Raw genomic sequence first — 18,430 nt, 5'->3', positions numbered from 1 at the left:
ACAGAGAGAAATGTGAAGGTATCTGCTGTAAATCTATGACGTAAATTAATAACAGGAAATGATCGGCTAGTCAGTTAGCATGTAGCCTAATAGGCTTCGAATGTAAAGATACTGACTGCTAAAGTTAATAAAAGACAAGTCCTGAATATTATTATTCCTATTCGACCCTAAACTACAATATCAGCTGTCTGACAACAGACCAGCCAGTTGCCCAAATGCCGGCATACATGATCAGAGAGCTCTGCGGCGGAGCTAGTAGTAGCCTAGCAGGAGCTATCGTATGACAAAGCAGCCTAGTTATCATAAATCTTTTGATATTTTTCTTATATTCATTGAGACGGTAATAAAGTGATCATTTTTGTTTTTCATGTTCCTTTTTTGAACGAATATGGGTCACAGAGACACGGAAGTTACCGCTGAAAGCGGCTTAGTTTTGCCGGCGTACAGAGAGCATATCCGCGTGAATGACTTATGACGTGAATAATTATTGCGTTCGAACGGATTAATTATTGCGTTCGAACGACATAATTATTGCGTTCGCACGGGTTAATCATTTCGAGGGAACGGAATAGTATTTTGAGGGAACGCAATAGTATCTTGTGGGAACGGAATAGTATCTTGTGGGAACGGAATAGTATTTCGTGCGAACGACATAATAACCTGTGGGAACAAGATATTAATCTGTGGGAACAAGATATATTTTTATATCTTAATGTCAGGACACGGGCTCCGTATTAGGGTGATAGGCATCGCACCAAACACAATTTCGCTGTCCATGCTTTAATGACAATGACAAATAAATTAATCTTGAATTTTGAATCTCTTGAATCTCTTGAATCGTGAAGGGGCAGAGCCCTACAGGAGCCACAGCCATTCTGCATAAAGAAACAAAGAAGTGAGAACAAAAACAAAAGGAAGCTAACATGTTTTGTCATGACCGGAAATTATCGAAGGCTTTCTTCCCTACCAACAGCTACTCCCACAACTGAGAGGCAAATTTCTGATGTACTGACGCTTTGCACAAACTATGTCCTTGAAAACAACTTGTTTTTTTTTTTTACATTTTAGCTAAAAACATCATAATCATAATCAAAAGACCACTGGGAATTATTTAAAAATAGATCAAAAGTGAACTTTTAAACAGTCAGACAGCAACCTTTCCGCCACGACCAAGACCAAAAAGCCGTCAAAGGACGTCAGGGACTAAATTGTAGACTTGACTCAGACTGGGAATGCCAGCTGTTTTCAATTCCTTTTTTAATGGAATTAAGCTAAAAGTTTTTCCTCAGAGGTAACATCCAGATTGTAAAGGAGAAAAATCTCTCTCCAAAATTTTCTTCAAACCAGTGAAAATCTTTGAAGTAATTGAAAAAAAGTGATCTGCTGTGAGATCTGACTAAAATTAAGGCTAAAATATGGAGTGATATTTCTGCCACCACGTTGCACACAAAACTTTCTAAGTTGCAATGAACATATTAAATATTTGCTTTTCAATAATTTTTTATTCTGCATGCGTTGTGTCAAATCTCGCTTTTGTCCTAACTTTGATTTTGCTGAGTTAAGTTTCAGTTTGACGTGACAAAGCTGCCATCAAACAGCTGCTGATTGGTCCAGAATCTAACCAATCAAATAGCCATATGTATCTAACATGGTGTCAGCTACCGAGGCTCAGAAACCAAACCAGCTCTTTTTACCCTTAATTTTGTCTTTTTGGATGAAGATGTTTTCATTTTTTTATCATTTTAACAATAATTCATACTTTCTTTCTTTTTTTTTTGCATTGGTTATTTTTTTTATTAAGTAAAATTTGTGAATTAATGGCTGAGGATCTCCTGAAACTGTAAAGTTTATCTGCTGACACTAAATCAACAGGCCTGTCTGTGAGATATGTGAACTTTCTGGAGCAAAATATTAGTAAGAATTTTGATTTTCTTTAAGATCTGTTTGTTAAAACAAAACAATAAAAGATTTAAAGCACATATTATTTTATGCTGCACAAGTGTTAGGGATTAGATGAACAGCAATAATAAGCAAAAGAATGATGGCTCACCAAAGGTGACTCAATGTATTTAACAGGAGAAGCATATTTGACTTTTATGTTAATTTTCACAGTGTCTTGTGTTTTAGAACTTGTGAGCATTTGTCCAAATTAAAAAGAAATTACTCATGAAAAAATGCAATTTTCTCATAATATTTCAACATTTATTGATTAAAATAAAACATTAGTTCAGATACAAATCTTAAAAAGTGTTACTTCCTGCTGGACAGAGTCGGAGCTCGGACATTTTTTTTTCTGCTGCAGACATTTTAAACACGTTGGTCGCTACACTGACATAAAAAAATACAAAACTCTGTTTGATTTTGCTGTTTTGCTGCTCCTTCTGGGTTTTACTCTGAGAGAATCAGGCCAGAATGGTTGAAAACGGCAGAATCCCGTACGAACAGAACCGACACAAAGTCCAAAGTCCATATCTGCCTCCAAGCACCGTCAACACGAGAGAAAGACACCTGATTGGTTAGAATCTGGACCAATCAGCAGTTGTCTGATGGCAGCTTTGTCGTCAAACTGAAACTTAATTCAGCAAAATCAAAGATAGGTAAAAAGCAAGATTAAAATATTACTGTTTTTTGTTTTTTCGGTCTTATATTGTTTATTGTGCAAGTGACTGTGAATTTCTGTAAATTGTAAAATGTACAATAAAGTTTGTTGGGAAAAAAAAAGCAAGATTTGAGACAACGCACGTGAAAACGTGTGTTTTGCAAACGCAAAAAGAGTTTTTGAAACCAAAAAAAAAGTTTTTGAAAAAAAACAAAAAAAACAAAGCAAAATAAAAAATAATTGAAAAGCAAATATTTAACATTTTCATTTGCAATTTAGAAAGCTTGTGTGCAACGTGGTGGCAGAAATATCACTCCATACTAAAACATCATGCATAACAGACTAAGCGTATGCTGTGAAAGATTGGCAGTCATGGTGTCAGTTTTATAAATTTCCAAGTTGGCGAAGCTATCAGAATTTTTTTGTAATCGTAGTCATACTACATCTTTTTCAGAGTTTGTTGTCATTGTGGGGAGAGGGAGACGGCAAGTGTTTAGAATATTGTTCCAACATAAAACTGTGATATGATTTATAGTGTTACAGCTGCATCAGTCATAGTGTGTGCTTTAGTTGCTGTGTGTGTTGCTCTCCGTGTGCCCCTGACAATTTATCACTTTTGCTTCCTCTAAACAACACAAAAAGTAGCACATTGGTGATTCTGCATTTTCTGAGTGTGCAGCTTTTAATGAACTCCAGATCCCAGTGACTAGTTTGAGAGGAACTAGCAGGCATCAAACATTAATAAAAAGATCCTTAATTTGGCATATTTTATCACCCATTTTTATTAATTAAAATAAAAACAGGTTTTCTTGATGTAATAAACTGGTTAACTGAGTGTCAAACAAACACCACAAAAAATATATATATTTCAGAAGCTATTTTTCTTCCTTCACTGTTAATTCCTTTTTGTATCATTATGATAATTCTTTTTTGGGGAGCCAGTTTAGCTCGTGCTGGTTTGCGGCGCCTTCCGTACGTGGAACCAGGATTCGAATCCAGGCTGCTCCCTATTCCCTTCTCTGCTTCTGTGCCGGTCCCAAGCCCACATAAATTGAGAGGGTTGCATCAGGAATGGCATCCAGCATAAAACATTGCCAAGTTAACCATGAGACAAGAGTGAGGTTGTTTCGCTGTGGCGACCCCTAATGGGAAAAGCCAAAAGAGGAAGAAGATGATAATTCTTTCTTGTTTTTTCAATTTACATTTTTTCGTCTGCTCCTGATTCACAACAATTTGAATTCAAGAAATACTCAGAAATGCAATTTTAAGTTTAGTTTTCTTCACACATGTTCTCCATCATGAGTAAAATCCTTGTTGTGTCCTTGGGCAAGACACTTCACCCTCCCTGCCTCCAGTGTTGCTCCACTGGTGTGTGATTGTGTATGAATGATCCCGGTGATGGTCAGAGGGGCCGTAGGCGCGAAATGGCAGCCACGCCTCTGTCAGTCTGCCCCAGGGCAGCTGTGGCTACAACCGTAGCTTACCATCACCAAGTATGAATGAGGAGTGAATGAATAATGGACATAATGTAAGCGCTTTGGGTGTCTTGAAAAGCGCAGATAAATCCAATCCATTATTATCATTATTATTATTATAAAATGCCCAAAGAACATGTTTAAAACCCAAAAAATATTTTCATTAGAGTGGGTCTATAAAAATTAAAGGCAGATTAATCCCATTGATTGGGACTTCTCATAACTAATTGTTATTCACTGCTGTAAAGAGTTTGTTGTGAATGGCTACAGACTCAAGCATAGATAACCAGTTTTCCCGGGGGGTGGGGGGGTTATGTAAGCGACAAATGGTGATGCAAAACAGGAAAAATGGAAATGTGTTATTAAATAGAAGCAATACTTGTAATACCTCCTCTGGAGCTTTAAAATCAGGTTACAGAACCCGACCTCTGTTTGTCTTTGGTGCTCCCACAAAGGTACACAGAAAATAGCACAACAACGCAGATTAATAATCATTTTATTATATCAAAAGAGAAAACCTTTAGAGTTTGCACAGGTGTGTACTGTCTTCATACTGTACACAGACCTGAGTGTTTGTTCACAGGCGCGTGCAACTCAAACCTGAGAGAGAGGGTGTTTCGCTGAGTGGGAATGCCTGGTAGGATGTGTAGACCTGTGTTGCCATGGCAACCATCTGCTGCTTTGCTTGCAAGCGATCACCAGCAACCCACACACTGACATATAGCAACAAGCCAGTCTCAGAGAAAGTAAAGCTGTGACTGAACACTAATTTTAAAGTGCAAAAAGACGCACAGTTGATTTATGTTCTGTCCTTGTGCATAACAGACTAGTCTTTTTTTGGTTTTTTTCTGTTATTGCAAAGACAGATATTTTAGAACCTGGAACAACGTTTTAGCAAACAGCAGAATGAACAGAAGGGTGTAAAGCTGCTTTAAAGGGCACAAATGAAAAAAAAAGTGCTTTACAAAATAAATTTGGGGTGTTTGAAGTGACTGCTAAATTCCAAGGTTTGCTTCATTTTTGTCATAAATTGTAAACTAAAAGTCAATCACTGTATACGATGTCTAAATTAAAAAAAAATTGCAACATCACAGACCTATATACCACAGATGTTACTTAAGAGTTTAAAGGACCTAGTCAGATGAAAATTTTGTTTTTGGTATTTTTATGATGCATGTTCTTGTGGGATTTTTCTGATAATGAAGGGGAATAAATTGAGAAAATTAAGATTAAAATTTCTGAGTGTGTATTTATTCAAATTGAATCAGGAGCAGACCAAAGTCATAATAACAGAAAATGTCATGTTTGCCTTTTTTTTTTCATTTTTAATTTCAGTAAATCTTCTGCAGCAGGATAATCTTATTTGAAAGAGGGTGCATTTCATTTTAAAAGGAATTTGTATGTGCTGCTGTTAAAAGTAAAAAAAAAGTTCAATTTAATATAAATAGAAAAATATAATAGATATAATTCACCTGTTCTATATATTTGACATTTTGAATGTTTTTAATCTAAAGTGTATTGTTCTCAACAAAAATGTGGAGTTCTGTGGCTTTCGCTGGGTTTCGTCTGTAAGAAACTGGACCAAATGGCTCTTTTACAACATGGGGTTATTATGAATCTTCTGACGCACCAGATGTTTATCTGGATTAATATCAGATCGTTCAGATTGTTCTCCTGCAAAACTTTGGATCTGAAGCTGTTGACAGCAGCTTGTGATATCTTGGTTGTCCTCTGTGCCTTGCAGATGCAGGACGAGAGATGTTCTCAGCGGGCCGCTCAGCGGGCCTTCAGCATCCTGGACCGTCTGCTGCTAACTCATCCTGTATGGCTGCAGCTGTCCCTAAACCGAGACTCCGCCCTCTACATACTGCTCAGAGAACCTGTTGGGGTGAGGCTATCTTCAGTGTGTCTGAGGCAGTTTCATGCATCAAGTTAGGTTCCTGTTCTCGCTTAGGTACAGCTTGTAGTTTTTTGGAGAAATATTTAACGTCAGGATCTAAAAACAACATTTTCCATCAGCTTTTTGCAAACCAGTAATCCTATAATCTTATTTCATAGATAATTTCAGTAAAAAACAGGATTCTTTCAGTTTCCTTTTCTGAAAAGACTCAATAAAAATGTTATGAGCACAAAGAACATTTTCATTCGGATTTTCCTGTGATTGCTGTTCACGCTCACAGACTTTTCTAGTGCGCAAATGCAGTTCCAGCCAGAGGAAAGTGCTGTGTTTGAGAGTGACAGCCGAGAGAAGTGCCTCCTCCGTTCAGGAGTGCTTCATCAGCGAGGAGGACTCCAGTGAGTATAAAAGCAACGCGGACAGTTGCAGGTGATTTCCACCTGCAGTTAAACCATCACAGAGCTGTGCACTGTTTCTGCTGGAGTGAGATCAGCGTGTAGGAGAGGTGTTGGATTGCAGCTGGATAGTCGAATAACTTACAAACTGAGGTGTTTTAGAATATTGCCAACTTTTGGAATTATGTAACATTCAAATAGACAAAGAGATTCCACTTTAAAAACAATAGAATAGCCTCATAACTTTTTATTAAATTCATTTTTATACATTTTTTAGCCCAAAAACGTGAAAATCGTCAAATAATAGTGCGTTTTCAGCAGGGCATCCTGCATCCTCTTGAAATATGAAGCTGGAGAGTAGTAGCTAAAAAAAACATGGCAGCAGACACAATGCTACTACGTTTATTTTGCAGACTTGAAGATTTCACAGTTCAAGAATACACCCAGTCCCCCAATGTAGACTGTGAATTGGGTCCCATTTTTGTTTTTTGTTTTTTTTTAATTGGTTTATTTCAAGCAATCAAATAAGAATACACAAAAGCAATACAATCATCAGTTATACATTCATACAATGACGAATCAAACTTAGGATAATTAGACATATTAATAAATATTGCTTGAAAGGGAGTGGAAGGAAGCGAACTTTTATAATCCCACCACGTTATACCGTAACCATTTTATTACATGATTTATCATTATCCGGTTCCTAGCTTTTATCAGACAGAATTAAGAATCATAAAGTATCAATAAAGCACATGACAAAGATGAATTACTTAATTATTATGTAGATAGTTGTATAGCCACATTGAGCCACACGTGTCCGTGCTGAAACCCGGAACCGGAAATCTTTCCCATGTGAAATCACAGAGCATAAAAGTTAAAACACATGGTGAGAGTAATGAATAAGAATATTTTAAAACTTCAATCTGCTTGCTATGTTTGTAGTTTTGAAGTTCAAAACACTAAAGTTAAAATGTTCCTAGAATGGCGTGTTGGGGGGGGGGGGGGGGGTCTGGGTGAGCTGAGAGGGTGTCATATCCCTCCAAGTCCCTAAAGTGCTTAAAAAAAACATCTTTTCAGTTCATCTATCCATGTGCACTATATCACTAAAAGTATTCGCTCACCCATCCAAACGATCAGAACCAAGTGTGTTAATCACTTGGCCTGGCCACAGGTGTATATAATCAATCACTTAGGCATACAGACTGCTTTTACAAACCTTTGTGAAAGATTGGGCCACTTTTAGGAGCTGAATGAATTCCAGCATGGAATTGTCATAGGATGGCACACCTGTGCAAAAAGCCTTGAAGGCCTTGACAGCCCACCACTTCTTTGGGATGAATTATTAGAGCGGAGACTGAGAGCCAGGCCTGTAGCATTCCAGCCGGACTCGATTCAGACGATGGACTCAATGATAGTAACTGATGGACTATGATGGGGTATTCCAACCCATTTATTTACTCCCCAGTCATAGTCACACCATAAGAGATGAAGAAAAGCATAAAAACAAACTTACAATAATTCCCTTTTGATATACAACCATTCTTTACCTCAGCTAGTAGTGTTAGATTGTTGGATAACTTCAAACAGAAACATATTTTGTTATTTTACATAACACAAATTGAAAATAATCACAAAATGTGTACAGTAAACATAACCAAAAATCATACCTGTTCGCCTTCCAGCTAGATGCCAAAAACAAATTACAGCTTTACACTGTTATCCGTCCGTCTTTTTTGTCTGTTTCCTTTGTTGCCGTAGCATCAGCTGTTAACCTTTTTTTTTTTTGTTTCTGTTAAACTGACACACTTCACAGAAAAAGCGGAAGTAAGTGGAACCTTCACAATAAAAGTCTTCAAAACAAAATACACTTTACAAACATTAACACCTTTTTGTCATTTTCTTTTACATCTTCAACATAATTCTTTTGAAATTAAAGGCATCTTCAATCAAAGGAAATGTTGAACAATAACAAGAAAACAATTAAAATGGGTCTTTTACAAGGCCTTCTCCACTAACATCAGTGTGTGACCTAACCAGTGTGCTTTTGGAAGAATTGTCCAAAATTCCTATATAGACACACTCCTCAAACCTTGTGGACAGCCTTCCCAGAAGAGTTGAAGGTGTAATCGCCACAAAAGGTGAACAGACATCACATTGAACTTTAGGGGTTAGGAATTTGATGGCACTTAAGTTAAAATGTTAGTCAAGGCAGTTGAGCAAATACTTTTGGTAATATAGTGGATCTGTTTTCTCCTTTGATCTGTTTGATGTCTTTTAAGTTTATGTTGAATGCTCTTCCTGGACTTCCTTCTGCATTTACCGGGCATGGGAAAAACACAAGCAGAGCACTGGTTTGTGCCCTGTTGAGGATGCATTTATGCATTTCTGTCCGTCTATCCATCCTTGTTTGTTTTTTTTTAACCTTTTATTTATTTTATTTAATTTGTTGTTTCTTTATTTTTTGTGGGGAGTTTATTTTTATATCTATTTCTTTAGATAAGTTTGGATTTTCCAGGCTATAACATTTGGGGGGAATTTGGAGCCCCCCCCCGACATGCCTGTATTGCGCCCCAGAGCAAATATGGACAACCAGCTTCCAATCACAACTACAGTTATAAAGCATAGACTGCATAGAACATAAAAAAATGATCTGCAGATGCTATTTGTCATCTAACAGAAAAAACGCTGCCAGCTGTTGTGTGAATAAAAATTTGTTTCGATTTAAGTGTGACAACACAAATGCCGTTTTGGAGCTGTGTACATGATTTACCTGAACTGAGATTGTTCTCAGAAACTGAGGATAGCCTCTGTGATGTTGCTCCAAACTCCCACTGATCCTGTCTCTCTGAAGACAACAAATTAACAGGTTTTACAACTTTCTGCCTCAATGTCTTTCGTGTTTGGGCGGTTTTTAGCTACTGTAGTAGAGATTTAGCAGAAGGTGTAGGTGTTTCTTAAACCCCAGAGGAAAGGCTGCTAGAAACCAATGAAGTAGGAAATGCATCCTCTAAACCTGGAGGGCATTTATTATTGACGCGTTCCATCAATCAAACCTTAGACTCTGCCTTTATTAGAGTAAATCTGGATGAAATTCTATTCTTTTTGTTTGCTCCCTACATGAAGGAGCCACTGATAAGCAGAGGTCCAGGTCAATCTAAAGACTTTCCAAATTCAACATTTTGGTGCTCTGCGTTGTTGTTAACAGAAAAAAAGTGTGTAGCAGAGACGATGAGTCTTCTGTATTACTTTTGGCAGTTGTTGCAAAATGAGGATGCCCACTGCCTTCACTGCTGTCAGTCATTGTCTTTTCTGTCCCAAGCATTTGCTTTGGAGAGCTCAGCTCTCAGCTTCCCTGACTTGTGTCGCCTGGTGGCCTTCTACTGCATCAGCAGGTAATATATAACACTGATTTAAATCAGATACATGAAGGCACGAGGACAGAAGAAGTCCTTAGATGCCTGTTTGTATAGTAAACTGCTAAAGTCACATATATGGTTTCATCACCTGTTGGTCCCACATAAACACATTTTCTTTTCCCCCTCATCTGCAGGGACACGTTACCCTTTCCTCTGCAGCTACCAGATGCCATTGCTAAAGCCACCACACACAGGCAGCTGGAAGCCATCTCACACATGGGACAAGGTTAGTCATCATTTTTATTATTATCCACTCCTATCAGGCCTCACAGAATACTCCTGAGTTAATAAGTTTTGGTTATTGAACTTTATAGAAATTCATAGAAATTGGATGGAACAGACAGGAAGCCTTTGAGAGAGAGAGAGAGAAAATTGAAGCCACTAAATCTGAGGATCTGATGGAATCAACTCCTTAGCATGGAATTTGGAGGGGCACCCCCCCCCACACACACACACACACATACACACATGCCCATATCTGGCCTTGAATGAAACATTTAATTGTGCCCCAGAGCAAATATATCTTAATTTAATACGTTTTCCAGAATGTTCAGTGTTCAGAGCTGCTTTGCTTCTCGAAGATGTTATAGTGGATGACTAGTAGATGTGATTTCTACTGCAACTGCAAGGAGTGTGCCTAGACCAGAACTGCTCAGCCCTAGTCAACTAGATCAAGGGTGTCAAACACCAGGTCTCGAGGGCTGGCCTCCTGCTTGTTTTCCATAAATCCTGTCTTATCTACTGCTGATAACCTGAAACCGGGGCTAGTGATACGTATGGATAACGGATCATCCTTGAGCCCTAGTTACCAGCGGGATTGGGTGTCAGACCGTGGAAAAAAAGTAACAAAATAATGAAGCTCAGAGAGATGAGTTTGTCCGGCATCAGAACCTCTGCTTTCACTACAACTCCCATGATGCATTGGGGTTAATGTGACGGCGTCTTACTGCGTTGCTGTTAACAGTTATGAAGCACAACAAAACGTCTGTTCTAACAGTTTGTAAATATTCTTGATAAAAGCAGGAACACAGTTTAGTGTTCTTTCAAGTTTGAAAAAAGGAATCATTAACAGTCAGAGATTCCAGATTTTAAAATAAAACTTAAAAATATAATGTTGATAAGTTTAAATTTAACAACACAAAAAAAAATTGTGAAGTTACATAGTACTGCATTTTAATTAACTTTAGGGAAAAGCAACTTCCTTGGCAAACTTTCAAATAATTTAATTAAAAATTATTATAAAGAACAATCGCAACTTTGAGGAGAAACAGTTACAGCTGCCTCGATTATTACAAAAACACACGTGAGATGGTGGGGGGACTGTAAATCAATACAGACTACAGACTCAACATTTTTGGTTGATGGTGTGCTGTGGGGTTTTTGTCAAGCAAAAAGTGTAACTTGGCTCAAAAAAGGTTGAAAAACACTGGTCTGGATGTACAACCCTGATTTTTTTTTTCCCGCTGCTAAATATCTGGATCAAATATGTTCGAATCAAAACAAGAAGAAAGCTGAGTCAGCTATCAATAGCAGTGCAGAGAGAAATGCAAAACAAGTAGGGTGGTAGATGTTCAAGAACAGGGTTGAACGGCTCTGGTTTAGACCTTAAGTGCTAACATGTTACAGCTAGGCTCATCTTGGCTCAAAATGTGAGCAGCTTTATGCCAACCTGCTGACTGAACTCACTTCTATTCTTAAGCTACCCTGGTTGAGGAGTGTTGCACTGAAACAATACTCTCAAGGAAGCCTTAAAGCCCCCTATTTGCCCCCCACCACATGCTTGAAAAGTCACTAAAATAAGCAGACACCTAGGATAAATTGAATCCAGCCAAAATCTCAAATGGAGCCAAAAAAAATATTTTAAAATACAGTTACAAAACAAAAACATGTGTCTGGGATATCCCAAAGAAGTTTTAAAAACCATTATGGGATGGCCACATGACCTACAGCTTGGCGGCCATTTTGTGGCAAACTCTGAGAATTGGCGATTTTCGAGTTTAATGTGCAAATGTGGCATACTGTTATAACTCTTTGTCAATGGAATACTGTGAAAATTAAATGCATGCATCCATGGCTGTAACTGAACATATTGGAAAAACACTGGATATGGACATATAAGGAATGTGGGCGTGTTTAGCAAAAAATCTCCGATCGCAATGCTAGCACTTTTAGCAACATTAGCATAACTAGCATAGTTAGCATAATTATCATATGCAGCTACGACTAGACTTGATCAAAGGTGGGCGGTGAGGGCGGCGGTACAGCATAGAGGTGGGCAGCCTTAGTGTAAGTGGTGCGTAGAGGCGGGTGGCGGGGGCGGGTAGCGCCGGCAGGCCATACAACGGCGCTTGCGGCTTTAATTTGAATTGAATTTTGCTACACACTTACGAGAGAACTTTTTAAAAATGAAATGTCAAATACTATTTTCTGTATATTTTTTAATAAGTGACACTATGAGCGATGTTGACGAAGAAAAAGAAAAAGCCATTTGGCTGATTGATTTTTCCTTTTATTTTTTAGTCAACGGATGCAGCTTTGTTGTCAAAATAAAAAAGCGTTTCCGGTATTGAGTTTTATTTTTGAAATATGAGACACATATGCTTCTATACCACAGTGAGACACGCATTTACTTGGACTGGCACATGGAAACACAGAAGAGTGCCCCCATGTGGTTTCAGTAACTTACAACACCTGTTGGTTCCATACAGTGTTCTCCACAAGGACTAACCAGACCCAACCCTGCTTCTCTGCCGAGATTAGAACAGATGACCAAAAAACAGGATTTGAAACCGACTTTAGCCTCAGTTGGGACAAACTATACTTTAAATTTAGCTTGTAGAGTGTCATGAGTGCAGATATTGCTGGATTATAAAATTAATTCTTCAAGAAAGCTGTAAATCCCACTGCTGAAGCACTGGAAGTATTGGTAAAGGGTACTGCCTCTTTCCTTCTGGATTTCAGACTTCTGGAGTTCGCCAAATGCTTCAGATATTCAGAACGGGCCGGCAGGACCAACTGCAATAAACAGCGGGAGTCAAGCTCAAATGGGGAGGATTCTAGAGCAGTGTTCTCTGTGGAATCAAGGCACTCAAGGCAAAGTTTGCTTCATCAATCCACTCTTTCTTCAGCTGGAGGTTATCTCGGTAAGGAGATTTTGAGGTTAGCAGCTTTCTCTGAATCAGTTAGATAGATCTGAATTTGGAATTTGATATTGATTTAAATGCTTGTTTAATGGTGCATTAGAATAAAATATAGATAAATCTATCAGTCATTCATTCATGACTTTAGCCTTTAAGACTTTTTGGAAAATGTTCTTAAAATCTATTAGAATGTTCAACTTCTATTCTCCGAATAGAAAAAAATCCCTTTTTTTTTGCTTTGTACAGCAGCCACAACCCACAAACCACAGTGCCTCCAATAAACGGCATCGCTTTAAGCGCAGTATGAGGCTCCGGCTCTCTGAGTCCTCCATGAATTTGTCTCTTGAAGGAGTCGGCTCCTACTCACCTTCGCTGTCTGTGGAGCAACCGGAAGGATCTGAGGGACAGCACAAGGCCAGCACTAACTCACAAAGGAGAGTTCATGCAGGTGCTGGGGTCTTGAGAAGAACCCCTGCTGTGTCACCTGGGTCTGCAGAGGAAGAGGACGTGATGTCTGTCTATGTGCCACAAGTAGTTTCCTTTTTACATTATAAAATGTGCATTTAACGTATGTGTGTTAATTTTATCTGGTAAATAAAGTATTTTCTTTTGATTTAGACATCTGGCAACACTCAAGAGGCGTCAAAATCCCAGCATGAGCCAGGTATCGAAGTGGCAGTTCAAGCTTTAGAGAATCGTCCAGTTCCATCACTGGCTGAACTTGACAGCAGCAGCTCTTTCAGCAGTATAGAGGAGGATAATGACTCCGACTCGGATCCAGAAAGCACGGTCCAAACTCAAGCATATAGCTACCAGCGTCCACCTCTTGTCCGCTCTCGAGGCCGTGGTGGCCTGCACCGTATGAGTGAGGCCTTTGTATGTTTCTTTGCCCCAGACAAGAGGGTGTCTCGTCTGGTGGAGGAGCTGTCCAGAGACATGCGCTCAGTGTTTGGAAGTATGGTCCAGGATTTCATTTTAGAGCAGAAGGAAGTGCTGAAATCGGTGACCTCCGCTTCTTCGTCTCCATGTGTCACAGCCGTGCAGCTTCTTCAGGGTCTGCGTCTCTTTCTGTCACACGCAAAGTGCTGCCTGCTGGACAGTGGAGAGCTGGAGCCTCCCATTGAAACCTTGGTGCCAGAGAATGAGAAAGGTAAAAAAAAAACCAGCAACCTGCACTTTTTTACATTTTTTGTCACAAATATATTACCTGTTTAGCAAAACTCCACTTTATTAAGTTCTTATATGAATAGATGATTTATTAATCGTGCAATGCCTTAGTCACATCTGTCCTTACGGGTGGATACAGGCTGTTTGGGCGAAAAAATTAGAAAATGTGTACAGGGCATGCAGGTGGCCCAAGTGAAATCGTAGACCACCTGGTGAGCCTGCAATGGTAAAATGTTCATGCACATTTTTGTTTCTACGGACATGCTGCAGAGGACAGGTAGCAAAGGACACTTAACCAGAGGTTCTTAACCTTTTTGACACCAGGGCCCATTTTTCCCAGTAAAAAGTGATTCAAGGCCCATTCAAATTCATCATCAAAGTAAGACTTTGTGGGGAAAATATATGATACAATGTGATCATCTCAAAGACATTTATTTTCACACTGAACAGGTAAACTAGGGTCGTCATGCTTAACACAAATTAGAATTCCAAAAATATTTACAAGGCATTTTGATGAATAAGGTTTTGTGGTAATGAAACAAGCACACTTAAAATAAAAGTTTCAAAGTTTTAAATTTAATAAACTGTAAAGGACATTTTAATAAAGTGCTAATTAAAATATTACCTTATAAACTGCTAATGAACTCGACAAATAAGTAATCTTAATTTTTGTACTAGATGTTAACTCTCCAAGTCTGTCACAAATTGCCAACAGTCACAACAGTCTTTTTTAAAGTGCTACAAATCCCATTTCATGTTCACCTCTTAATGAAACACTTGGGCCTGTCTCCTCCACATGATCAAATCCATTCTGGGCGGAATGGGGGAAAAGCTCACTCTTCTTCTTCTTCTTCCACTTTCGGCTTCTCCCATCAGGGGTCGCCACAGCGAACGAGTCGCATGGTAAATTTGGCAATGTTTTACGCCGGATGCCCTTCCTGACGCAACCTTCTCAAACCGGGCTCACTCTTAATTAACGTTAACGTTATTAACAGAGAGCACATTTTAGTGTAGCGCGAGACTTGGTCTTGGTCAGCGCGAGACTTGGTCTTATAACAGCGGTAAAACTGGCATTTAAAAAGCCTTATAAATAACCAAGTGGAGAAGGTTTTGAGAATGTTCACTTAGATTTATTTGTGTTGTACAAATACAATTTCAAAATCAAATGCCCTAGAAATTTTCCAGAAGTCTCTGCGAAAAACCAGTGTCCATCGATGCTCACTAGATTGGCAAATATAGAGTACATTGCATTACGTTTGAACAATTTTTGCAAAGAAAATGTATTCAAATGTATTTTTTAATAAACCATAGACTTTTTTAACTTCAGATCACAGTGGATTCATAAATAATCGTTCCAAAACGCTAATATCAATAAGATTTTTACTTTGTGAAATCGATGACGTCATATTCGTTTATAAAAAAATAGTAAGATGGTGTCCGAATTGCTTTTAAAATCCAGGGCACTACACAGTCCCATACTATATAGTTTTTAGTATTTAGGGGTCAGGGTGGGAATTCGGACACAGATAATGTTTTTTTTGACTCAGCTACACTGCATGTTGGCGCATGCTACAACACTTGGACATTTATTTGTTTTTGAGAGATTATTAATTTTTACAGAGTTTGCTGAGTTTGCTTTGTTGATGGTCTCTTGGAAACTGTCTCGCTACGTGTCTGCATTTACAGCTGGAGGAGAAGAATTCTCATTAAAACGCAGAAAAAGCAATCTTTTCTCTTAAGAAATGCATTTGTAGTTCACTCTCTGTGTTAATACAAAAGGTTTGAGATACTTGTAATCGGATTTGAACGTTTAGTTATTGAACCCCAAGTCAGAATTTGTGAATGTCTTTCAAACTTTACCAAACTGATATTTTTAATATTTTCAAAGCGACAATAATAATAATAAAAAGAGTCCCCTACTTTTATTTATGTTTTTATTTTCCCCTCTTGGGTTATTGAGGGACAGTGAGCCTTCAAAGTGGATCTTATAGACACAGAAACATGCGGAAGCGGCTGACACACAGACAGCTCTCAGACGGAGCAGGAGAGAAGCTGCAGTTGCCGGTAGAGTCTTTGAACGATCTTATGAACCCTGATTGGAAACGTGATTACCGATGTTTTAGGCCTGTGGAAATTTCAGAATAAAAGCACAATCGTTGCATGTATACTTCTGTTTTGAGTTATTGTTTCGTGTTGTGAGTTATTGTTTCATGTTGTGAGTTATTGTGTTGTGTTGTGAGTTATTGTGTTGTGAGTTATTGTGTTGTGAGTTATTGTTTTGTGTTGTGAGTTATTGTGTTGTGTTGCGAAATCTAAAGTGTTGTGTTGTGACCCTTCTGGTCCACCGTAGATTATGCCCAATAATGGACTATGCAGAAGCCTGAACCATCCAACGCAAACCAGAGACTGGTTGTGTCTACGAAGTCTATAATTTTTCTGATAATGCACCCCTCGAAGGGCATCATCCTGTATAATATCATGGTCACTTACAAAAGAAATATATATGAAGTCAAATGTCAGTACTTTTAATCTTGTAATAGTTTGTTGTAAATCATTTTTCAACAAAAGCGGACTATTTGATATGCGGTGCGATGTGTTGTCATGGTAACGGCTGTGGAGACTCCTCCGACCTCACTCTACTGAAGCCGAGGAAAGTGGTGTACTGTATTCTAAAGATCATGTTACGTGATAAAAAGTTAATTCCAAGGGAAAGTTCACCTCTTATCACTTGTTTTTGTCCATATCATGAAGCAAAAGTTTGTTTCAAAGAATCAAAGTCCAAAGTCTAAATGTTTCAATTCCTCCTGTGTCACCTTGTGTCTCATCATCTATCTCATCTTCTTGTATTATCTTCTCTCTTTCTCTTCTGCTGCATCCTAGTCTTGATAATTATCACATTCATCAAACAGGTTAAAATAAACTGTGAAATCACTCATGTCTTTCTACTGTTTTGCTGTTGTGTTAAACTGAGGAATAACTATGGTAATACCACAGTGGTCCAGGTGACAGAGTTGTGTAAAAGGCACCCCATGACAGTGTCACTTGTATGTCACAGCTAACATTGATGTTGTAATTGCCCCATTACCATTGTTCATTCCCCTCTGGGAATCAAGCCCTGGATTCCTGCGTGGCAGCCTTCCACATTGGCAGCCGCTAAAAAAATAATTGATACTTTATTTATCCCACAATGGGGAAATTCTTCTCCGCATCATTGACCCATCCCCCTGGGGGGAGCGGTGAGCTGCAGACTAGCTGCGCTTGGGGGTCGACAGCTGGCTGGGGAGAGTGGGGAGCGATCCACTAACCTTTTGGTTGTTGGACGACCTGCTCTACCGCCTGAGCTAAACTGCTGCCCATGTGACTGAAGCATCAAGAAAACCATGTGTGAATTGCAAAAGACAGGAAAACTAAGGGAGGATGCAGACTTGTGGAATTTGACAATCTTTTCTCATAAATATTGGGTTTCCTAAGCTCCAGTGAAAGGCAGACTCAAGTGAACATAGTTTTCGTGTGGTGGTGGTGGGTGCAAGGGAATATTCATGTTGTCTATAAAATTTGGTAAACAGCATCAGGAAAGCCCTTCTAGGTGCTCTGGCATTCACATCTATTGCATTTAAACGGATTCTCATCATTGCAAAGACATTGAAGGGTGTTACTTTGCCTGGGTTGTACTTAGATCCTCCAACACGGTCCTGTGTGTAGGTGTTTTCTGTTTTGGACTGCTTTGCGTGATGCTGCATGTGAGTTTGCAGGTGTGTGTACATGTGCAGTGACAGATGATTGTTGCTTAGTTGTGCAGAGGCTTCAGGGAGAGAGCGGTCATCCACTCCTCCTTTCCTTCCTTCCTCCTCTGTTATTCTGATTTATCTCTCTTTGCGTCGGCGGGAGGCATTTGCATTTTTTTTCTCCCCCTCATTTATCATAAAAAGATATCACAGTCCCACGCTCACTTGAAAAGCAGCACGATTCACGGGAGGGTGGGAGGTAGAAATACACATAGGTAGATTACTTAGAGAAAGTAATCAGTTACAAAACATGAGTAATAACAACAAAATACACTTAGAAAAGTTGTCAGAGATGTTGTAATCAGATTACTTGTAATCAGTTACTCTCAAGAGCAGATTTACAGTGAAAGACGGGAGGGAGGAGTGGAGACGAGAGTAATTGATCGCACAGGTATGAGTTTTATAGTAATATAGATGGGAAGGTATGTGGGGGATTGTACAGGAGGAAATCATGAAGGAGGGAGAGGAGGATATTGATGATGAGTGGAAAATGTTGAGTCAGGGCTGCCCACTTTCTGCAGAATATTACCTCGCTGAGTGTTTCTACATGTCA

General features: G+C 38.9%; 1 protein-coding gene across 2 annotated transcripts in view; it reads left to right on the top strand.

Moving 5' to 3' along the window:
- rin1 (Ras and Rab interactor 1) overlaps window positions 1–18,430 on the top strand; it is an 80,457-nt gene that overhangs the window by 36,749 nt on the left and 25,278 nt on the right. The window contains exons 2-8 of one of the 2 annotated variants that reach the window (XM_020711716.2): window positions 5,819–5,962; window positions 6,255–6,369; window positions 9,689–9,761; window positions 9,920–10,011; window positions 12,747–12,928; window positions 13,175–13,456; window positions 13,544–14,075. In XM_020711716.2, the coding sequence (XP_020567375.1) occupies window positions 5,819–5,962; window positions 6,255–6,369; window positions 9,689–9,761; window positions 9,920–10,011; window positions 12,747–12,928; window positions 13,175–13,456; window positions 13,544–14,075 (1,420 nt within the window). Of the gene's footprint in view, window positions 1–5,818; window positions 5,963–6,254; window positions 6,370–9,688; window positions 9,762–9,919; window positions 10,012–12,746; window positions 12,929–13,171; window positions 13,457–13,543; window positions 14,076–18,430 lie in introns of both variants that reach the window. The other variant, XM_020711715.2, reaches the window with a different exon arrangement.

The sequence above is a fragment of the Oryzias latipes genome, chromosome 18 (genome assembly GCF_002234675.1).
Source record: "Oryzias latipes chromosome 18, ASM223467v1".
Taxonomy (NCBI): Eukaryota; Metazoa; Chordata; class Actinopteri; order Beloniformes; family Adrianichthyidae; genus Oryzias; species Oryzias latipes.
The sequence above is the reverse complement of the archived record's forward strand: the minus strand, read 5'-3'. Positions and strand labels throughout refer to the sequence as shown.